The 24729-nt window shown below is 45.4% G+C and overlaps 1 protein-coding gene across 6 annotated transcripts in view; it reads left to right on the top strand.

Annotated features, from left to right (window-relative positions):
* Nucleotides 1-12929: 12929 nt before the first annotated feature.
* The window catches only part of LOC139055867 (calcium-activated chloride channel regulator 2-like), a 363039-nt gene continuing 351239 nt past the window's right edge, over nt 12930-24729 (top strand). For all 6 annotated transcript variants that reach the window (XR_011511953.1, XM_070533443.1, XM_070533442.1 and 3 more), the window contains exon 1: nt 12930-13550. Coding sequence is in view for 5 of the 6 variants with exons in the window: in XM_070533443.1 (XP_070389544.1) it covers nt 13296-13550 (255 nt within the window). In the remaining variant the exon portion in view is untranslated. The remainder of the gene's footprint in view (nt 13551-24729) is intronic.

The raw sequence follows: 24729 nt of genomic DNA, 5'->3' as shown, positions 1-24729 counted from the left end.
GCAATTATATACCAATGAAAAAATCGTCTATGCACTTTGACATGAGAGCCACAATTATCTACTGAGATCTCAAAGAAAAGCGCAGGGCTTCGAGTGGCACCAGCACAACAGCCGCACTGTCCAGACGAAGCAGTGTGTGCCTAAATAACGAGCACTTTTGGTTCGTCTATTTTCGCTCAACGTAAAGGTCGCGTCGCTGCTGTCTGAATAACAGTGACGCGAACTTTGCAAAAGAGACGCCAGTGCTTCCTGTGAAAATATAAAACAGGTGTTATTATTTTATTTTTATTATTTACAGATACTGCTGTCTCAATACATGAGGCACAGCAGGAGAGGATACACCAGAGATTAGATCAAAACAACATACAATGAATTTGAAATGCAATTACAAAATGTGGTTAGACAATTCTTTCAAAAACTCTTTATTAGGTTTTTCCCGCAAGGAACCAGCTAGGTTATTCCAAATTTCAACAGTGCTTGGAAAAAAAGAATACTTAAAACAATTTACAAAAGACGGGAAAGGAACAATATCAAGTAGGTGGGAACGGCGCGTGGCACGCCAAGTGGGATGACTGAAGGAAATCGTTGCATGCATGCTACTTTTGCCGTGTACAATATTATGTAACAAAGTGATACGTTCAAGTGTGCCTCGATGAACCAAGGGTTCTATTGAGAATGCGCATGCGTCAGATGAGGGAGACAAGTTGCGGTCATCGGCGAAAAATGAACCGTATTGCTTTTGTATGGCTTCGAGCTTACTAATGTCAAGTGCAGTGTGTGGTGCCCATACCACTGAGGCGTACTCTAGTAATGGTCTGACGAGGGATTTATAAGCTGTTAATTTGCAGTCCTTAGTTGAGCATTTGAGGGGTCGCTTTAAATATCCCAGTTTCCTAAGCGCCCTAGCGCAAGTTGTTTCAATATGAAGATGCCATTTTAAGTTTTGATTGAAGGTAACGCCAAGATATTTGAAGGTATTCACAGAATTTATGTAGTGCCCATTACAGCTATAACTGAAATTGAACGGCTGCTTTTTATTAGTGAGAGTCATTTGTACAGTTTTTTGGTAGTTAATACTCATTTGCCACGCATTGCTCCAACCACAAAAGGACGAAAATACATTGTTAAGAAACTCTTGATCTCGTTTGTTAGTTACTCTGGTATAGAACACGCAGTCGTCAGCGTACAATCGCAGCTTCACTGGTGTGTCCCTAACGACCTGTGTGACATCAATAATATAAAGAATGAACAGCAGGGGCCCAAGGACTGAGCCCTGTGGTACTCCGGAACAAACTGTGGCCGACGATGACTGCGCGTGATTAAAAGTAACATACTGAGATGTTAAATGTAGCCAATCAGCTACCCAGCCAACATTTTGTCATCGTTAATAACTTTACTGAGCCTAAGAAGAAGTTGTCTGTAGCACACCCATGTCAAACGCTTTGCTATAATCTACGAATGTGGCATGAACCTGACCTCGATTATTTAGAGCCGAAGCGATGTCATGAGTGAATTCAATGAGTTGAGTAGTTGTAGATAAACAAGAGCGAAAACCATGTTGATTTTGCGACAATATATTATTAGTATTTAAATACTGAAGGACATGTTTGTGAATTATGTGCTTTAAGAGTTTACAACAAATACTTGTTAACGAGATAGGCCTGTAGTTAGAAATTAGTTGCTTATTACCCGGTTTGAACACAGCAATTACGTTGGCGATTTTCCAAATGGCCGGTACAGTACATGTCTCTAATGACTTACAAAAATTTATGGTTAGGTAATGAGCATTTCATTCTGCATAGCGCTTCAAAAACATGTTTGGTACACCATCCGGTCCGGCACCTTTAGTAATGTCGATGTTCAAGAGAAGGTTATAAATACCGGTATAGCTAATTTCAATTTTTGGAAATGGAGCCATTTCCTGGATATAACCAATGTCGGGGGTGGTACCATTGTCATCTCCAAACACAGATTTGAAATAGCCATTAAACGCCTCCGAAATTGTCGAAGGGTCTGAACAGGACACATCGTTTATTACGAAAGATGACGGGCAGGAGGTAACAGGGTTGACGGTTTTCCAAAATTTGAGTGGATTATTTTTCATAAAAGAGGATAATGTGGTATTGAAATCGATCTTTCTAGCCTCACATATTTTGGCTTTTAGTTCATATTTAAGTAATTTATTTAGGGACTCGCCGTCATTAGTTTGTGCATTCCGTCGATTTCGCAGTCGAACAATAAGACTGTATAATCGAATAATAAGAGTTGTATAATTGGTCTGGTATACCACGGGTGTGTAGCATGACGTTTTATACTCTTTTGAGGAACAAATTGCGCTATACACTCATTAGCTATACTATGAAATCGGTTAGTCAACATATGAACACATCAAAACATGATGCAAGTTTAGCAATAATAGAAGTGTCGTCAGTGCGGTCGAAATTCAGGACAGATTTAAACGTTGGTCGTACTGGTACACAAGCAACATTTACATGACCAATAACAGCCTTTTGGTAGGAAATTCCGTCAACAACACGGCACTGGTATACATTCTTTACCAGGTCATCAGTGACAAAAACAAGATCTGAGACCGAATCTTCGCGCGCTGTATCGACAACCAGCTGCGATAGATCGAAAGCTACTGACATGTCAATTAACGAATCACAAATTATCGTATCATGGCCAGTTGATGATAACGAATGCCAATCTATAGCGGGTGCGTTAAAGTCACCGGTTCGTACCAGTTTAGAACAGTTAAGCTTTTGTCCGACAATATAATCACTGATAGCCGAAAGAACGTCAGGGGCGGAATTAGGGGGGCGGTGGATAGCAATACATCAATACTTCAAAAGAAAGCAATTCGGGCGATAGCGAACGTTTCTTTTTTCGAGCATACGCAAGAGCTTTTCCAACAAAACAGAATATTCAGAGCCCGTGACATATATAAATTCAAAACGTTACTAAGCTATAGAAATGCTATGCTGGGAAAGCTCGACTCATTCCTAACCCTGGCAACTCTACAACAAAATAGAAGTACATATTCATATCGTCACCAGGCACTATGGCAAATTCTCTTCTCACGTACTAATTATGGCTGCCAACGCCTTAAACATACACTACCTTCCCTACTTAACTATTTCAACCAACAAAATGTTGATGTGCTATCTCTAAACAAAACTAAAATATTGGATTTGTTCTTATATATGTGTATTGATAACTGCTCTGACAGTTCCGCAGAACTTATCATGTACTTTCGTTGCGTTTATACGTTCACACTTGTAACTATTATTCCTACAATCCCGGTTTCCGAGGCAGTGATTGTGCCCGGACCTCATGGCAGGGTTTCGGCTGTAAACTGGATGCTGTAAAGAGCGTCTTCGCGAAAAAACAAATTTGAGGATGTGACAACGCCCTGGGCTACGTTGCCGAGGTGTCTGTCACGAAAGCAGCAGTCTATATGGAGATTAAGTTTTATTTTCTGTTTTTTAACCTGGACGCACATATGTATTTGCAAGTATTTAAACTAATTTCTAAAAAAGAGAGAACGTTTCCTGATGGTAACTTGCGGTTGTTGTACACTTCTGTGAAATTTGTTATATTTATTTATGTATGTATGTATATATATATATATATATATATATATATATATATATATATATATATATATATATATATATATATATACATTGCTTTTGCGTTCTTGTGCTACATGCGACTGGGTCTGTGTTAAATAATAATATGCAAGATAACAGATTGTAATTGTATACTGGGAGTTATTTGACACAACTGTATTATAACTTGTTTCTATGTACCAACACGAAACTGTCTATGTATTTCTGTTTAAAAATACTCTTATATCCACACTTTATGAGTGATTGTATTGCTACACCAGCCGCTACCGTGCCTATCTGGGAGACCGGAGCTTTGTCAAGCCGAAGAGTTTTCGGCTTTTTTTTCCGGCTCTCCCTTTTTCACCTTGTATCGAGTGGTGAAAATGTAAAAAACATGATGATGATGATAACAATAGCCACACCATCAAGTTTTAATTTACACCATATTGATTCAACATTTGGAAGTTGAGGTAGTAAGGAGAATTCAATACCACATTTAATAAAAAGTGCTACTCCGCCACCACGGGCAGAAGGCCTGTCTTTTCTTAGAACCATGTAACTAGGAGGTAAGAACTCATGGTCAAGAATGGATTCGTTTAGCCAAGTCTCAGTCGCACATACAATTGATGGAATAAGACATTCAATTAGCTAGTTAAAGTTTTCAATTTTATAATGAGGCTACGTGCATTTAAATTCAAAAGCGTGAAGCATTGCTCTCGAAACTGTCAATCGTTGTCTATAGCGGTCAAGCGACGGCTTTCTCTAACGATAGCTTTTTTGCTATCATCCCAAGGGTACCCAACGTTGCCCACCAACAGATGATCATAGTGCAGCCGGGTTTTTTGCGCATTTTTCCTTAATTAAGCTGAATTCTGCCACAGCTCCCTGCGCACGTGCCTCACGCGAACAGACTAGTTTTCATTTATAAATATTTTCGTGCCCTTCAACTTTCTTGCGTTTCTTAATATAGCAACCTTAGTTCTAAAATCCAGCAACTTAATAATTACTGGTCTTGGAGTATTGCTCATTCGTACTCCCACCCTATGACAGCGTTCGATATCGCTGCAGTTAATTTCTAGTTTCGATGTAATCAGTTCAGTTACCGCTTCCAGCAACTCCTCTAAAGATTTGCGGGAGCTTTCTGCAAGACCGAATACAAGCAGGTTATTTCTGCGGGACCTGTTTTCTAAATCGTCGTTTTTGCGATCTGATTTATTAACGATCTCTCGAAGGTCAGTTACAGCCTTTTCAAGCTCAGATACCCGCAATGCAACATGAGCAATCGGTGCAATAGACTGCTCTATACCAGATAATCGCTCTTCGAAGGCGGCAACCCTAGAGGAAAGACCCGCTAGCTCTTGGCTAATTTTTGTTTGTCCTGAGAGTAATTCGAGCAACATTTTTTCAATGTCAGGGCCAGGGTTAGTTTCCACATCAACGCACAATAGCAACAGGATCTTTAAGGAATTTATGAGCGAAAGAAACACATTCATGGGGACTGCAGGGGGGTCGGCAAGCAGCAATACAAAACGATTGTCACATCTGTAGCTGTTGAAATTGTACTTCAAGCTTACCTGCAAAGCAGAACATAAGATTTTGAAGCGAGTGCATTCCATGCTGCCGCCGGACCCACTGAAGAGTAGCACACGATGTGATGCTTTTATAGGCTCTCGTATGTTCGTAGTTGTCCTGGTACCGTGCCATGCGCAGTTCGACCACGCATTGACAGTCCAGCAGATATTGTGGAAATCACGTTTCTTCGCAGTATCCCTGCAAGCAACTTCACCGCACAAGGCATTGACAAAGCATCCGCTGACCGGCCAAGAAAGTAGGCTATCAGTATGGCTTGAATAGGATGGGACGTCCTGAACGCAGAAGATTCCGGTGCATGCAGCAATCTGCAAAGCAGAACATAAGATTTTGAAGCTAGTGCATTCCTTGCTGCCGCCAAAGGTATGCGACGTTACGATTTTTCGCTAGTGTTAAATATTGCGCGAATAAAACGCACCCTCGTCCGACTCTATAATCAGGGCACTATTCGCGTAGAAAAGCTAAGTTCGAAATGAAAAACATGCTCGCGCCCGTACGTATGCGCGTACCTATACGCTGCCTATGCAGCAGCGGCGTACACGAGTTTGCTTTAATTGCAAAATACGGATCGATAAGACTTAACTGTTTTGCAACTCACCTCGCAGATATATCAGCAGTCAGCTGCGTTCCACCGATCCCGCTTTACTTGAGCTTCCCATTTATTTCTTCGCTCCGAGTCCCGGGGTAAGCGAAAACAACGCAGGCCTTTACGTGTTGACCCGGAGCACATTGGCACACAGCAGCCCGTCATGATGGCTCAGTGTACTTGACAAGCTTGTCAGTCATGCAGTCGAACACTGTCAAACAAGCTGAACCACCAGTGAGTGCCTCGAACAATGCAAGCTCAGCTGTTAGCCCCTATCAACTGCGACCACTCTGACCACCCGCGATGATTCAATATGGCGTCGCAGCGAGGAAGAGGTGGCGTGGGGGTGTTCAAAGGATGGCACCACCCTGAACGGTGGCGCTGAAATCGAGGCACCCTAACGCAACGCCAGGGAAAGCGCCCCACGGCGGATTCACTCGTGCGATAACAGCAGCGAGAGCGCGGCCCCAAGAAACTTGCGGTCACGGTCTATCAGAGTACTGCGCCGGAACACAAAGGGCGTTTTATACTGGAGGCTATGACGCCCATTCCCGCCTTTCATGTCGCCCTCGGCGTATTGCCTCGCCGTAACCAGCCGCGTAGGCGGGGCCAGCGCTCTGCTTTAGCTGCGCGCGCTCCTAGTGCCATCGCTCGTGCACGGCGTGAGCCTTTCTCAACCTTTGTCCTCCAAATCCGACTCATGTGTTCTCGCCTATCCTCTCGCCCCCTTCTTCCGCGCAGCGCCGTTCCGGTGACTCGCTGCTATTGCCCACTCCGTCCTCGCCGACCCTGCTCCCGCTATCGCGGCTCTGCCGCGGTGCCAGCGGCGAGCGCTCCTTGCCGCCTCGTGCGTTATCCACGGTTCTGTGCTCCTCCATCTCCGCGTGGCGTGGCTGTATGGCTCTTCGCCGTGTCTCAGTCGGGGTGCGTTCCTCAATGGCATCTGTCCCCTCTGGCAGTGCTTGCGCCTGGCTGTCCTTCGACCGCCTCCACTCTTACCCTATACCTCCACTTAACTGGCGCAGTGCCGTTACGGTCACTCGAAACATATAGCGTTTCGTCCCTTTACTTCTTCCCATCCCAACCTTGTGCGGCCACATTGAGAGCTGTCTGTGGGTGAATTAATGAATGTGTGACCTCTACTCAATACCCCTGTTCAATTTTTAAACAGGGGTATTGTATTACTATAATGATTTGAACCTTAAATAATTATAGCTAATCTCCCCACTCGTCTTGGCGGTGGCCTACCATAATATGGTGCGGTGGCGCGTCGACGGAGCGCCGGCTCGACAACGGCTGATCACAGTGTGTGCTGCCCAATCCGAAACGTAGAACTTCCTCAGTTTCGAATTGCGTGTTGTGTGTGCGGTTGCCTGTTGCTCAAATAAGGCAGCAGTTGCGCTGAAAGATCGCATTACCAAGAAGCCTAATCGATGGCCATTTTTTTTTATTTGTATGACTGTGCGGAAAGTTTGTTTTTAAGTTTGAGATAAATTACGGAAGCATTACGCCTTCGGACAAATACGTATAATTTTTCGTATAACCTACTGGGACGTACCCTTGTAAAGTAATCAATATACATAGAGTTTATGTGTTCCAAATCTGCGGGCTTGGATTTTAATGCAATCCTGGTACTCGATATAGCCACCAATGCGTTTTTTTGCTCACTACATTTAGCGGCCTACGTCAGTGAGCAAAACCGGAAGCCGTCAAGTGCCTGTGTTTCCACAAAGGCTCTGATACGAGGCGCGGCCCACGTATCCGGCGTCCGTCGGCGCGAGAAGCGATACAGTGCATTTTATGCTTTCTTCGTCACCCAGAATGCACCACGTCCGCGTCTGGCCGATGGAGGCAGCGCGTTCCCCTACACATTGCAGTGAGCGCGGAATTTCTTACCGACCTAAAACTCCTAGTTTTGTATGAAGTACGCGTGCCTCTAGGTGGTGCGGTGTGGAGCACGCGATGAACCATAGAGGGGTCCGCTTTCGTGCCAACGTAACGCGACGAACCTGGCGTCGCCAACCTCCGCCGACGCTAGCTGACGAACCGACGAACACGGCGAGTGGGAGTATATAAAGTGGCCTTAATACCAAATAATAAAAAAAAAACTTGGAGGACGCTTAAGCTCCGCCTTCAAGAGTGGAACGCGATAGCGTTATTGCACCTCGTTCGCACCGCCCACTCATTCGCTCGGCATGTTCCTGAGTAACACAGAGACGAAACGTGCGCCTGAGCAAGCGGAACCAACCAAAGATCTCGGTGCCTCGGTCGGAGAAACGATCTACGCGAGCCAAACGTCGTTATCGTTATGGACACCCGGGCCGGGACACGCCATGAAGGCGGACGCGATCATGGGGTGGACGCCTCGATGGGATCGTCCTGTATCTCACTTGGGAACACCACGCAGATGCATGACTCCTCGCCAGCAGCACGGCACACATCGCAGGGTACGCTTTCCCACCAGGCGCGCTACGGCGCAGCGATCACGTCAGAGGCGTCCCGCATCGGACGCTGCGCCTAGGAATCTCTCTGTGAGCGGAAAGAGGAGCCGCGTCGCCTAAACACGACGGTTCGAGTGACGCACGCTGGAAGTTGTAAGAGGAGAGAGCGAGAAAACTTAATAAACGCAAGGGTATTGGGACATCCTCGCACCAGTCCCCACACAGCCCCAATGCGCTCAAACGAGACGAAGGGGTGGAGCGGGCGAGTGGCGCGCCACCTGTCGGGGAGCGCCGTACATTGCGAGGAGGGGGTCTTCTGTATTTGCCGCAAGATGGCTCTGCGTGTGCGCCGAGCGCAGAAGAAATGTAGCGAAAACGTACTTCGCTACGCGTTTAACTGCGACTTCTTTAATTTACATGCTCATAATTACCTATATACACCGCAGTAGAACTTTCTACGGCACGTTTTTAAGGCAACATCGCATTCACTAGAGGTGCTATTGTCACGCTACCACTCAGCTTTCCGCCATGAGTTCGATGCTTCAATGCATCGAACTGATGGTTGAGTGGTAGCGTCTCCGTCTGACACTCCGGAGACCCTGATTCGATTCCCACCGAGCCCATCTTGCAAGTTGTTTTTATTTATGAATTGCCTTCCGCCATTTTTCGCTCACGCGACGCCGCCGACGCCGACGACACCGGCTTTTCTGCGACATGAGCTCCTTAACGCTGTCGCGTTAAAACGTGCCAAGTGGCTGAACGCTCGCTTGCCCGCGAGGAGTTCATGACTCGAAGGACCTCTGAGCGGCGTTCAATTGGTCAGTGATGCTTCTTCATTCACAATTCACAAGAAGTACACACCTTACATTCACTTGGAGGTGTTGGCTCATCATGACAGTGTTCATAAAACGGACTAAAGACCAAGAAAAGAGTAACACATACGACAAGACGCGCGCGTCCTATCGTACGTGTTCCTATCATCGTCCTGTCATCTGTCTGCGAGACATCACCTGAAAAATTAAAACAAGGAAGGAAGTGCATAACCAAGGATTGTGACAAAAGATCTGTTCATGTAATCTCACACCCCCATAAAGTTTCACATAATTTGCGAAAAGTCGCCAACCAACAAAATATCATTATAGATTCTTAACGCCATGCAAGTTGTCCGCATTATGTAAACTTCAAAAGAACCCGAGATGCATGTAATGCCATACTAATCACCACATCTTGTACGCCATATGTACATCGTATGCTGTGTATGAGGTACCCTTAAGCTGTGGGCGCGTTTAATGACAGACTGGCCAGTGCCCAAGGACAGGGCTGGATGCACAATAATGACGTTAGAAAAGGATACGGTAGCACTTCGCCGAGCTCAGCAAAGATTGCCCATGCACACCCATGCTTGCCAACACAACTTTGTTGAGGAAGGGAAAAAAATACCGAAAGCGAAATAGTTGAAGCGCATTTTATGACGAACGGAGGTGATAAGTGGGTCAACTGTCCGTATTTTGGTGTTGCATGAAAAAGAAGTGACAGTTCCTTGGAGGTTTTTATAGAAACGTGACCTGATTGACTGTACAGCATCATGTATGAACTGATTGACTTATAGAATTTTTTTTATGATGATGCGTGCATGATGTACCCGATGCGCAGAGCAGAAAATAGATAATTGTCTCAAATAAACGCTAGTTAGAAGGTCAGCGCTCGTCCTGTGGTACGTGTTGCTTCCATTTTCTTCTTGAGTGGGTATTATCGACACTGCGTAGGTGTTGTCAGTTGTTTTTTTTACGAAACAGTGAGCAGTTGTTTTGTAGGTGCTAAACGGCTTACAATAGATTTCGCTTTGATTAAACGTTCTCTTATGGACTAGAATGCCGAATCGCCGTTGCTGTTGAGCTCCTCCATGCATTCCCTGCCAACAGAGCAGGGAGTCCATCGATTATGGGTCAACTGCAGCTGAAGTACGTCTGTCACTTGGCACACTTAAAAATGGTCGCGTACAGGCAGTAGAGCCTCAGCGACTCATTGGGATCTTTTGTCATGGTGCCACCTGTGTTGGCTTGAACGAATGAAATGAAATTATGGGGTTTTACGTAGCAAAACCACTTTCGGATTATGAGGCACGTCATATTGGAGGTCTCCGGAAATTTCGACCACCTGCAGTTCTTTAACGTGCACCTAAATCTAAGTGCACTGGTGTTTTTTCGTATTTCGCCCTTATCTAAATGCGGCCGCCGTGGCCGGGATTCGATCTCGCGACCTCGTGCTCAGCAGCCCAACACCATAGCCACTGTGCAATCATGGCGGGTTTCTTGAAAGCATATAGCAGGACGGTGAACACTACATGGCCACGCTGCCTGGCAGAGTGCCAACACATTACTTATCTCTGATGATGCTGCGCTGATGACAAGTGAATAAAAAGCCTAAATAAATGCACTCCCTAATTAAAAAAGCGAGGTTCTTCACCTTCCGAGTTCGCTGTAGTGGCAGGAATGGGAATGGCACTGTTACAGCTAGTTACCTTGGATAGGCAGGCATGCGGGCAGAAGAGAGCGCGATGTTGAATTAGTCACAGGTATAGTAAGTGCCTCTCTAATTCAGAATATTAGGAATCAAATGTATTTGCTTAATTGGGCTAAGAAAATAGTGTTTAATCACACTTGTACACGTTGCAAAAGAAACGTAACCGATTAGAATTACTTCTTTAGCAAATGTGAATAATTCCATTTTCCAATTACTGCCCTCCACTACGCAATATTAATCGATTGCTTTTACGTTAATTCCCTTCGAACTTTTATTAGCAGAAGCGTACATACAGTAAACGGAACGAGCTGGCACACTACTTTCAGTGCGTCCACTGGATCCTTTTATAGCTTGCTTGTCCGCAATAACTACTTTTAAAGAGTTTGTCAGTTATCGTCACCCCTCATTCGTTGTGAAGGCATCAGTAGCACGCTGAAAGCTTTCTCGAGAAGTAAGAATAGGGAAAGAGCTTTGCCACGTCGTTTGATGTGCGCACGGTGGGGTTCGGCGGTGTGGTAAGGTATACGGTTCTTGCGATTGATTTTATGATCGCGCAACACCTCTGTCCTATGTGACGTGCAACGTAATTGTTGCTTGGATTTTGAGAAAAAGATTAAGGTTGAGCCAATGAAAAGGGGAAAATGTCAACCGCATGGGATTTTGTGGCTATAACGTCCTAAGTTGATTTCGCTATACAGACGTACCAGCACCTGGTCAATTCGTCGGCCAACATCAGGTGGGCGTGACGATAAACAAACAAATACCGAGTCATTGGGTTTGGCGGTCTGAAAGTGCCCATTTTTAAGGCTGCTGCATGGGTCTTTCTCTGGCGTTTCACTGCAGTGTTCATCATATTCAGGTTTTCTAAGCTGCTTCGTTTTTTACAGCTTGTCTAGCAAATAAAGTAATTGGTTACATGTAATTGGTTTCTGAAAAAGTAATTGAACTGTGGTGAGTGTTATCGTGTAAACAAAGTAACTGGTAAATTGCAAGATTACCGAAAAGCGTAAATATTTAGAAGTAATGAATTACATGACATTTGTCATGTACAAGAGTGTTTAAGGAACATGCATTAAGCAGAAATCATGAAAGCACAGCCCTATTCCGAAATCTACATCACCAAGGTGCACTGGAACGCGTCGATGTTCAATGCATTTTAGAGCGCAGCTCTTGGGTGGCCGTTGTTGCGTCGAGCATCGGCGCCGTCCATTGGCGTCCTCGTAACCGAGCAACAGGCACAGCGAATGGGGCGAACGCAGACGGCGCCTGAAAGACGGCGATAGCGAACTGGCGCGGGGAAGGTATTGCGTGAGAAGAAAGCGCAGTGCCGCGGATGACGGGATAGTGCCAGGGTAACGCGCTTCGTCTGTGTGAATTACCCGCCGTGGTTGCTCAGTGGCTATGGTGTTAGGCTGCTGAGGTCGCGGGATCGAATCCCGGCCACGGCGGCCGCATTTCGATGGGGGCGAAAACACCCGTGTACTTAGATTTAGGTGCACGTTAAAGAACCTCAGGTGGTCGAAATTCCCGGAGTCCCCCACTACGGCGTACCTCATAATCAGAAAGTGGTTTTGGCACGTAAAAAAAAGTAAAAAAAAAGTCTGTGTGAATTCCTGCATGAACGGTCTGCGGCTGTGAATGGCGCGCACGCGTCGTGAGGCAGTCGCGCCACGTTTGCAACGTGACGCGATATAGTTGCGATATAGTTCGCGTAAATTATGGCACCACCCTATTTATATACCCCCTTATTTCTTTTTCTGCGCTCTAAGAAAAGTTTACACCCTTTGGAGTGCCCCTTCTGCCACACAATGATAATCATCATCTGCCTTGATGAGTTTCCTTTCTTGAAAACGTCGCGCCCGCTGCTTTCCTGTCAGGAATGCTATCATGCTCATAACGCGCATGTCGTTCATTACTGGAAAGTACCTTGCTCGCAGCGTTAAAGAAACGAAACGCATCAAGGCAGATGACGATTATCGTTGTGTGGCAGAAGGGGCACTCCAAAGGGTGTAAACTTTTCTTAGAGTGTAGCTTTTCATAGCGAAATTCCTTGCCAGCGGTTCATCGCTTTTACAAACACACGTGATTTGCCTCAATGTGTTAAGACAACTTGACCGCGTGCAGTTAAAGCAGCAGTCGGCTGCTTCCATAGCGCCAAAAGGGTGGGAGCTAGGCTGCCAAGTGAAGCCATTATCGCGTGTCGAAGCATGGCGGTATGGACTGCGCTGACGGGCCGCTCGCGGAGCATCCGCGAGATCCAGCGCCGTGTTTGCCGGCGCTCTATCAGCAGCTGTGACCTGTCTCCCCGGAGACGCGAAGGGCGCGCGCACCGACGGCCGCCCGTCATTGCGTGTCACCGCAGGGTGTGGTCGACGAAAGGCGTTGGGCACGAGTATGATTCTAGCGCGCGACAGCGTCCGTACGCGTGGATCAGTGTGAGCAACCACTACGCTTCGTCGGCTGCTTTGGCTGTCTCTTCCCGTGGCACCTCTGATATGCTCCTTCGAAAGTGGCTTTAAGTGTACCACCAACCCCGGTAGCAATATGAGCCCTCCTGGTGGATGCTGTGTTCTCGAAGCTCGGCGAGTCCGCGTTCGAGACAACGGACCATGTATCGCGTGTGCTCACTACCGTTCCATTCCCTCACTCTTGCTCGTGTCGTTGCTGCTGCAGTGTTGGTACTCCGATGTCCGGGTGAATGCCGTGATCGAGCTGCAGGATGATGGCGGCTACGTGGGTGTTGTCGTTGCTGTTCATGAAGCGCTGCCTGCGGAATCCGAGCTTGTCGAGCAGCTCAAGGTGAGGTGCTAAATAAACATAGAAAGGCGGGCAAGTTTTCCTATGTTCACTACTAGTAAACTATGTATAAGACAGTTGGATTCTATGCGGGGCATTTATGTAAGAAGGCGGGATGCTGTGCGGGGCATTTGTGCTTATCTTACAATTTTTTTTTTGTGCGAGCACTGTGAGGTGAGACGCCAAACCGAAGTAGTAGAATGCTGCACTGATATGGTTAGAGTATCCGATGTCGTGTGTCAAAATTGCCAACTATAAATAGGAAGGTGTATTAACGATAGGTTTAGAAAACAAATGATCTCGCAAACAGATTACACATCTGGGAAATCTAGCATAAGTGGTGCGCCGTGCAGATGTGAGTCCACGTTTGTTAGTCTCACTAGATGAGTCAGCCTGTCTGATTCTGATTTTTGTCAGACAGAGGTTATATGTTATTATGTGCTCTTTTTGGATCAAATGGAAGAAGAAAGGAAGGGTTTATTGAGGCGTTTTAAGTGCACCGACATTCATATATCTCTAAGCGAGGATATAGCAATGACTGATAAAGATATATAACTTTCTTTCCCGCAGCGCACGTTAAAAAAAGTGAGGTGCGCATCTTAAGCACACATATAGACGAGGGGGAAATGCCTCGTGTACTTTTAGTCGGTGTCTCTGCTTTATGTATTTTGTGTACGGTGGCCTGTTTATTATTTCTTGTCTTTTGAACTCCGCAGATAAGGCGCATGCCGTTATGGAAATAAATCAAATGTCAGTGGAGGCTTCGCCTTCCACCCAGCAATGCAACGACATAACTACTGGGCTACCACCGCAGTTGTACGATTCCTAGATACATAAGTGTTGGGTCATGTTGTTTGCAATGTTACTCGAGAGTGGCAAGGCTTTGCGTTACATGTCGTCTTGCTTTCGTGTCTGTACTGTGTGTTGAATTCTTTTAAATATGTGACGAGCTTTAATAGGCTGGCAAAATTAACAAAACCATGACTGACTCAAGAAATATGTATATTTGTTCAAATGCACACCCAGACTCAGGTAATAACGATGAGGCCCACTCTGGCGAGCTCGGTCTCACGTTCACAAAAATCCGGCCCACCTCCTCTCTGGCGGACAAAAATCAGACTCAGACAGGCTGACTCATCTAGTGACACTAACAAAGATAGACCGAAACTAAGGGACTTGCAGAATAACGATACTCCAATTGGCAGGCTCCGAACTCACCCGGTCACCTGCTGTTGTGGCGTAGTGACTTTGCGTTGCGCTGCTAAGCTCGAAGGCTCAGGATCAAATCTCAGCCGTTGTGGCCGTATTTCGAAAGAGCTGAAATGCTAAGACGCCGTTAAATAACTGTAGGTGCTCAGAATTATTTCCCAGTCCTCCACGATGGCATGCCTCATAATCGTATTGTGCTTGCCCGGCGTAATACTACAGGTTTTATTTTTTTTAAAATCTCCTGGTCTAAGCGTCATTAGCTCGATGTAATATAACGTGCTGGATTCAGACACGCATGCAATACCATCAGCAGAGTGCACTGCTCGGAAAGCAGATTCCTGTGTTTCTGTGTATGTGCGCGTTGCGTGTTTGCGTGGTGGAGATGGTGCACGTGGTTTAAAACTGCAAACATCATACAGGACTCAGGCCAAGGACTAGAACTGAAAGAATTGAGTTTTAGTGAGATTTAGAAGGCCAACATATAATGAAGCCAATTAAGAAAAGTCAAGAACTTGCGACAAGTTTTGTGTTCTGATAAAAAGAAATGAAAGTGTAAGTAGATGTAGCGTGGCCGGCGATGGGAGGCCATAACAAAATACTGCTGCATAACGCGCCCGATGCTCTACCGTGTAACCAACGGCGGCTGTTGATTGTTCCACTTTCTTCGACATTTGCGTAGATGTGCAAAACCGAGCCTCGGCATTATTAAACCGTGCCATTCATGACCATAGTAAGGGATGCGTAAGACGATTCTGACAGCAGGCGCTACTAATCACGTTCTACGTGTTATCTGCGTGGCGGCTGCAGTTTAGTGATTGATTAGACCCTAGTAATTCGTTTAGATGGCCTCACTCAAACTTACTTCTTTCGATGGTCAACGATCGCGCTTATAGTTGCAAATTAAACTCAGAATCATGTGGACCCATTATCGTACGCAATGTTTGTGGTTTCAAAAAGGAAAATCAATATAACACATGATTCTGACGCAGTTAAATTCGCTCAAGTTCACACAAGCTCCAATTCACAGAAACTCACTAAGGCGCGTTGTCTACGATACTAATTAACTTAGACTGAAGGTCAGACACCACAGGACACTTAATTTTGGTTCACTCATATTCGAAGACATCTCTGAGTAAGTATGAATGAATAGACTAATGAATGAATTTGATGATTCATTGGACCATCAACGTCCAACAGGTGTCCAGCAGAGATCGGAAACGGGTCATCGAAGGTCTCAAGGAAATACTGCCGCGTGTGCACGATGGAGGCGACAACGACAATGGGGGCACAAACAAACCCCGTCTAATGGGTCAGTGGGATTTGGCGAAGACGGAGAAGGCGTGTCTCTGTTCTGTTTGCATGAACAGGTTGTCCTGCTGTTCTTACAGAACGTCTCCTTATCTTCCGTCCTCGTTGTACCGCGACACTGGTGGAGGTGCCGGGTACAACGCGGATGAAGCCTATGGATCATTAAAGGATGTCCATGAGATCGTACCGTGCAAGCGAACTGACCTTCACAGAATGTCCCACGAACGTCATAGTTGGATAATCCCGAGTACGTCCCAAGGACATTTTTGTTAGGATGTAGGCTGCTTCTGGGACATATTGTATTACCAATCGCCCAAAGAATGTTTGTGGGATATTTGGTTCGGAATTTAGGAGATCGACAGGACGCCCACTTGGTTATTTAACATAATAGAGACGTTCCTCATAGTGTGTCTTAGATTGGAAGCAGGCCTACTGCCTTTAATATTACCATTAACACAGCTTGGCCTGGTTTTGTGTTGGCTTGTGAGGCATTGATGAAAAGGAACTACATGGATCTTGAAGATCCAGCCGAGCAGTCCAATAAGGCGACCAAACATTTTTGTCATGCAAAAGCTGAAGTAGCAGGAGCCAGGCCTGGAATACAGCCCATCGCATCTCATAGCGTGCTAAAGAAGTCTACAGTGCAGGTAAGCATTGTGCACATAATTCCCTGCGACGATAAGTTAACAAATTACATACAACTTGACAAAACTGCATTAAATGAAAACATATAGACATGCAAGCTATACTTTTTATGCTAACAGGAACGAAGCTACAGAACTAAGTTCTGCATGATGCTGAAGCATTCGAAAGTACTGCCTCGACACAGAAGAAGTCTGTCGCATTAGGCTGGCATCGATGAAGAAGACACAGAGTTTGCTCCTCTCCATCTTGGCTGCTCTGACTCCTGTGCTGCTTGCGTTACTTGTAAATATTCGTAAATATACGTTTTTGTGCAACATTTCTGGTGGAAGTGCTGGGTACGCTGCCTGTTCATCACCATGACCCAAGCATGGAACTCCAAAGCGGTCGCCACGTTGTTCCCTTGGCGATGGCCGCTGAAGTACCCACTGTGCTGGAACTTACCTCGCCGCAGCCGTCTCCACCGTCTGTAATCTTATCGCTTCCAGAAGATCCAGGCACCTGCTGTGGCACAGATGACCTGGACCTTGATGGTTGTATTTCATGGTACGAGGATGTCAGCAAAAAGAACAGGTGGGACGATACCCTCATGCTGACAAATCTGGTGTTTTATCGGAAGGGAACCGTATTCATCTGGTACTGGACCCATGAGCAAGATCTCAACATCCGGGTACCTATGCAAAGAAAAACTAAACCACTTGTTCAGCAAGCCCTTGGGTCTGCAGCTAGCTGCTAAATTATAACTTGGCTCCCACGCGCAGTCATCTACTGAATCATACATTCCGTATATTCAGGATATTCTAGCGCTTTGCCGCCAAGTAGGCGGTAACATGTCCGAAGCCAACAAGATCGGGCACATACTCAAAGGTATCGCCGATGACGCATTCAACCTATTGGTATTCAGGAACTGTGCTGCCGTGTCGGCGATTCGAACAAGCAAAATCCTGCCGTATCGCCCAGCAACTCACGCAGTTTCTCCAATACTGGCGCATCGTCATCATTCAAAAACCGCCAACTTGACCAGATAACGGTTGTCAAGCTTCGAGTTGACACCGGCAAGGCAAACCGTAATCGTCAACGTCCCTATCGCGTGTGTAATGCTGAAAAGGCGATTATACAAAAAAGCAGTTGACAAGATGGCAGAAAGGGACATTATAGAACCCTCGAGTATCTCATGGGCATCTACAGTTGTGCTCGTCAAGAAACAAGCACCTGGCGTTTCTCTGTAGATTACAGACGTCTTAGCAAAAACACTAAGAAGGACGTATATCATTTGCCTCGCAGATCCCGCCCTCGACTGCCTCCACGGAGCTAATTATTTTTCGCCCATCAATGGCATGTGGCTATAGGCAGGTTGCCGTAGATCCTATGAACCGCGAGTGGACCGCATTCGTAACACCTGACGGGCTATACCAATTTAAAGTTATGCCCTTCGGTTATTGCAATACGCCAGCCACATTTGAGCGCATGTTGGATTGGCTCCTTCGAGGTTTCATATGGTTGACCTGCTTTTGTTACCTGGAGGATGTTATTACCTTTTCAACATCTTCAGCCATATTCAGCGCCTCTCGGCCATTTTCCAAGAGTTCCGCAACGCCGGCGTTGAGATTAACTCATCCAAGTGCCACTTTGATCACTGCGAAAACAGTAGTCGGTCACCTTGTTAATGATGTAGCAATCCGACCTGACCACGAAAAAATTCGCGCCGGGAAGCATTTACCCGTACCTTCCTCTACCAAGGACGTTGGTCCTTCTATGGCTTATGTTCTTACTTCCGTCGCTTTGTCAATAATTTCACTGACATTGCCCTTCCACTCACTGAACTTCTCAACAAAAATACGCCTTTCTCATGGGGCCGTAGAGAAGCTCATGCATTTGTTGCGCTTATCCACCTTCTCATGACTTCTCCTCTGTTGGCAAACTTCGACCTTTCTGCTCCTAGGGAAGTTCGAACGAACGGAGCCGTCCTTGTCACGCAGTCATGACCAGCGTGGTCGTGACTGCGTTGTAGCGTATGCAAGCATACATCATTTATTTCAATAAAACAGTTGCAAGAAGATGAAAAGTTAAAGTCTCAAATGCACGCAGCAGTTTCCAGTAAAGTGCATCAATTCAAACAAATAAAATTCAATAATTTTTTCATGCAAGATCAGCCATTATGGGTTATTTATTTATACCCGCCGCGGTTGCTTAGTGGCTATGGTGTTGGGCTGCTGAGCACGAGATAGCGGGATCTAATCTCGGCCACGGCGGCCGCATTTGGATGGGGGCGAAATGCGAAAACACCAGTGTACTTAGATTAGGTGCACGTCAAAGAACCCCAGGTGGTCCAAATTCCCGCAGTCGCCCATTACGGCGTGCCACATAAACAGAAAGTGGCATTGGCACGTAAAACCCCGTCATCTTTTATGAGTTATTTATGAGTATTATGAGTTTTTTATGACGCACAATGGTTTAGTAAAAGTGCGCATGAATTAAACTGTTTACGAATGCACTTTGGGCAGCAAGAAAATTAAGAATTCACAGTGAGGCCACTATGGAAGTTATCATGAGGCTTGCTGCGCGTTCACTTCCGTGGTCGCGCACACATAAATACAAAATTTGCTGAACAGTTCAGATGTGTAAGCAACCTGAAGTTAACAGAGCGTTTCTCTAAGCCATATTTAGTAGTTACACATGCTAACATAAGTTATGCTAAAAATGTCACAACTGCATTAGGCATTGACTAAATTACTTGAGGCTAGTTCAGTGGTCATATATAGGCAGAAGCAGCTTATGTATGATCGCCGATTTATAGACCGAATGCGCTCTGCATCCATAACAAATTCTGTTAAAGGTCACCAGAGCAAACATTGACACTTTCGTGTAGTGACGAGGTCATTTCAATTGATATATTATTCTGCAGATGCACCTCGGCTCGTAAAAGAACTTTAAAAGCCCTCTGCAAAAATGGGGGGTACAAAGGAAGTAAGTAGGCCTATTGTGGGCTGGTTCACTTAAGCGGTCGGAGGCACAAAAACGCAACATTTGTTGGAGAGTTCAAAGCTGTATTAGCCATGAAGGAAGCTACTCCACACGTTCTGCGGGCCTGCTTCAGTGGTCGCACACAGAAACAGTACTAAAGGTTTGATAGATACACTGGGCATTAATAAAATTACTAAGCGATCCCTTAGGTTGCGGACGAGAACACTACTGGAGAATTCAAAGGTAGAAAAGCAGTTACAAAACACTTGCTTCAGCACACAACTAAACTGATTTCACAGGTGCTAGAACTTACAAGATACTTGCTGTGCTAGAGTAGTCACGGACACAATTTCACCGTAAGTGTTCACAGGCTCGAAGGCCTCTAAGCAAGTAAAGAGAAGCTGTATGCGGCCTTCCCGTGGTCGCATTCAAATATTGCCGAAGCCTTCACATGTACCTTGGCGGCTACACAACTAAGGCTTGCAGCGTGCTTGGTTCAGCAGTCGTAGACACAAAAATGCTTTATATGGGTCACCTGTACCAAAAGCTAACAGAGGATTTGTGTGTACTTGCTTGAGCGGTCACTCACAAACACAAGTTAACTCTAAAAATTCACGGATATCAGGCAGCCTCGATGAAAGTTGCCAGAGGCCGAGCGTGGCTGTTCTTTCATGGCAGCACGCCCAAATATTCCTGAAAAGATAACCGGTATCTTGGCGAGCAAACATTTTACTAAGACTCGCTGCAGGCTGGCTTCTGCGGTCGCTGACAATTACATTGCAGTTCACATGTACTAAGAAATTTAGTGTAGCATTTCTGTGGACTTGCTTGAACAGTCACAGAGACAAAACGTAACTCAGAGTTTACAGGAACATCGGCCCATAAGAAAGTTACCACTCGCTGGGGGCAGCCTTTCATCCATGGTTGCAGAGGCAAAACAGAAGAGATCACGGGTACGCTACAAAGTTTGCTAGTCATCTTGCAGGATCGGTCCCAGTTGTCGCAGAACCGTAAGTGCGCTGTTAAGATCAGATGTCCTGAGAAAGTTAGCATATTTCTGTGGGATTGTTTCTGTGCTGATTATCAAGGAAGATTAACGTGGACCAAAAGTGACACCAGGCTGATGACAACACAGCATGACTTACAGTATGCAAGAACAACGTGCTAGAAATATGTACGAAAATGCTATCCTCCATGTGCATGTTATAACCAGCACGTTTGAGAGCACTCTGCTGGTTTTGACAGCGAATTTGCTTTCGTGTGGTTTTATACAAGCTTTCTGAGCTACAGTGATCGTGAAAAAGTTGTAATAATTTCAACTCTATAAAGGAATAATATAAGGAATTCTCCAAGTTTCTACTTCAGTATAGATTTGTCAAACGAACTGATAACAGTAAAAAATGTCGCACCTGCGCCCGAAAAGCAAAGTAGTGATCGCGACAGCAAATAACTAGACAGCTTAAATTAAGCGGCTGTATGTCACATGACCAGTGTTCATTACAGTAAACCTTCGCTTCAATGTTTAAATAACAAACTTGGTGTCGTGCGAAAAGCCAAACATGGACAAATCTCACTGAAGGTAAACTCACTGTAGCAACGCTGGCGTGATGAAGCGAGGCAGAAGCGACAGAATTCCAACCAGAATTCGTATCCAGAGCCCAGTTTACGCGGCCCTCGACAATGCAGCTGCGCGGGAACAGGGCCCACGAAGCCACAACGCACCGCGGCGCACGTCCGCATCAGCAGAATTTTGTCAGGAGTGTCCCTACAATTTCTATCGCAATAATAAAAAAAAAAGCTGGGGAATGTCGACTGTGTAGCGTCACTATGAATACAATACCAATAAGGAGATGCAACAGTCTCGTTATCTTGTCCAGCGCGTCGTGCACGCGTCAGAACATAGCCTGGTCCAAATGATAGCAAATGGTAGAAGATAACCAAAGCACCACACTTGGTCAACCGGCCTGTGTGAGAGGTGCTGCCATTGAAATGCAAATGCCTACAATAGTTCCGTTATGCGGCCTTTCCGTGGTTTTACGATTGCTCTTGAGATCGCAGTGACGCAAAGAAAAGTCAAGCGGTCGACGAAGCTTAATTGACGCGGTAAATCACCTGACAGAAATTTCATTAACACTCAATACAGGCGAACTTTCTTCATTAGTAAAAAAATAATTGTTGGGTTTTACGTGCCAAACCTACTGTCTGATTGCGAGGCACGCCTTAGTGTGGGACTCCGAAATAATTTGGACCACCTGGGGTTCTTAACGCGCACGTAAGTCTAAGCAAACGTGTGTTTTCGCATTTCGGTCCCATCAAAATGCGGGCGCCTTAGTCGGGACTTCTCTCCCAAAAATACGAAAACGTGCGAAGAAGCAATAGTCTAATTAAAAGAGTAAACGTTTCGATCATTACAGACAGCTGAGACGTAAGCTTGACCTCATCATCCTACTAGCATGCATCTGAAAACATGTAAATAAGCAGCATTCTTGCAATCGTCCAAAAGTTTGGTTATTTCCAGAAACGCAAGTGTACGGCATTTTCGGGCACGACAAATATACCCTCCTAAAATGAACGTGAGAATTCAGCAGCTTTACCGACCAACCATCACGTGCGGAATGCACTGGGATCCTGATACAAATACCTACAGAAGTTAAGCGATGCAAACCTTAAGGGCCGTTTATAGTCCGACGTAACGCACGCGCGCGCGCACGCTACGTCACGTCGGCGAAAACGACAGCTCTATTAGCCCCGAGAACGAACACGAGCGGCGCTGCGAGCGCCGCTCGCGTGACGTCAGGGCACGGACTCGCGCCTGTCGTCTGCTACAGTTCGGGCGTTGTCCGGGCGCTTTCTGCGGTGTTTTCGTTTGTTCGCCCTCGTTCTCTCTGCTTGTATACTTATGGTGGTCGTCTCAAATATATTTTTACGACGTCTTCCTTTGCGAACATTTATTCAAAGAGCTAATTTCTTAGACAACAATGCAGCTCTCGAAGGCAACGCTACAGTGCCAGCCGAAGCGACGCAGACCAGCCCATTGCGGGTTTTTCATACGCGGATAGACAATCGCAAGAGCATAGCCTATAGGAATCCTGCTATGATACCATACCTGCCGCGGTGCAACAAGTATGTCACAAAGCTGGCTATATATGACTTCTACAGCAGTTACGTTGATTTTATTCCGCTAAAACAGGTTTGCTCACGACGAGTAGTTCATGGTACAATATCGAATTTTTGCATTTCCTCACAGAAACGCTCGGCAGTAGCACGGAGACTTAACTAATACTGGAGCTTAGATTCTACACGCCTCACTTGCTTCTTTAACTGCTTGTCACCATTAGGCGGTTCTTCACGTGTTCATTTTTTTTAAGCGGCGGAAACTTGAAGTAAAGTTAATGAAGGCTTACAGCTATTTACAGAGGACAAATAGGAATGTACCAATATATATTCCCTTTTCCATGCTACACGTTCAACTCACCTCTTTAGAGCGCGTTTGTTAATGATTAATAATGTATGTTATGTTCCTCTATTTTTGTCTATGTTACCTAGTGTATATCATTTATTTATTTCAATGCCGCGCAGTGTGTTTTGCATTGTTATTGTGGAAATATTTCACTTTTCTTTCATATATTGTATAACTGCAATGTTTTATGGCCACTATATAAATGTAATTTATATGGCGCTTGATGTGTTACCCCATGCAGCCATATTGTACCTAAGGGGGTGAGGTTACCTCAAGCCGCGTCTGTGCGACTTTTTTCCCTCATCCACCTCCACTTACCACTCCTCTGTACATGTGTGTGTGTAAATGGAAATTATTAAATCAAATCAAACTCAGTTGAGAAATTTACTGGTGCTTGCTGCTTGAGGAATATACATGACGAATCTGTTTGGCGAACTGACACAGGCTGCTCGGCCCAATTTTTTTTGTGAAGTATGCCTGCTGGACCGCATCGCTGCAGCCAGAAAGAAGTCTAAGCGTCAATGAGTAATAGTATGGGACATATTGAAGATATCGAAATTCCCCCGGTGGAGGGTCAGAAATCAAGTGAAAGTATATGCAAGGCTTGTGGTGCTTTCTTTATGAATGTTTGCGATTGGATTGGAGCAAACTTAATTTGCCTGCAAGGTTCTCTTTTATGTACCGACGAAGCGAATAGTCATCCGTTTGTATAATTGAATAACGCTGGATCGAGACATGGTGAGACAGAAGGTGCTTGAATTTTCCTTTTGTATACAGGAAATCTAAGCTGCGGTGTAGTAGCTCGAGAATACTTTAGCCATTCCAGTTGGTGCTGTAAAAAACATGCTTTACGGTTTTAATTCGTAGTTGTAGTGAACTGATGGGTCTCGCGAACATAGCGTGCCTCGCCATACGGACAGTCGATTGCTACCGTTACGTGATCAGGGGTGTGCCATATTGTCGATAAAGGCTACTGAGGACCACTATGAAACATTTCATCACTTTCAATTGAGTGGCTCTCGATCTTAACAACGAAACTTTTCTCTCAGGTGATTGCTACTATGGTGTTTGTGAATTAACTATGTAAATACTCTACATGACGCGCCGTCGTGTTAGCAGCCATGAGCAATTCGTTTTTTTGGAGGCCTGTTTCAGAGGGGGATGAAAGTAGCAGCAAACTTTTTCATAAGAAATGCGCGCCAATTTTTTTACGCATTAATGAATGGCCATATTTGAATAGAACAACACACCAGAGTAATAGGAATCATGATGAGAGCTTCGCTGGGCAGTGTCTTTCTAAAATCAGATAACATGTTGACGCCAACTACCAAAGTTTTCTTCCACTTAAAATGCAATGCCTCTCATAGCTAAATACTAAAGGAATGTTAAATGTTTAGCGAAGTATCATACACAACTTCGCGCGTTGAATTTGCAGATATTCTTTTTTTTGGTCAAAATTTACCTATAGACACGGCGCATATATGCATTGCAAAACCTAGTAGACCCCTTTAACGCTACTTAGCTTGCGATATCCAAGCCGCAAAGTTTCTCGACTCACACGCTTTTGAAGAAGAAACTGTGGTCAAGGTATGGCAGCTG

The sequence above is a fragment of the Dermacentor albipictus genome, chromosome 2 (assembly GCF_038994185.2).
Source record: "Dermacentor albipictus isolate Rhodes 1998 colony chromosome 2, USDA_Dalb.pri_finalv2, whole genome shotgun sequence".
NCBI classification, from domain to species: domain Eukaryota; kingdom Metazoa; phylum Arthropoda; class Arachnida; order Ixodida; family Ixodidae; genus Dermacentor; species Dermacentor albipictus.
This window is presented reverse-complemented; position numbering and strand designations above follow the sequence as displayed.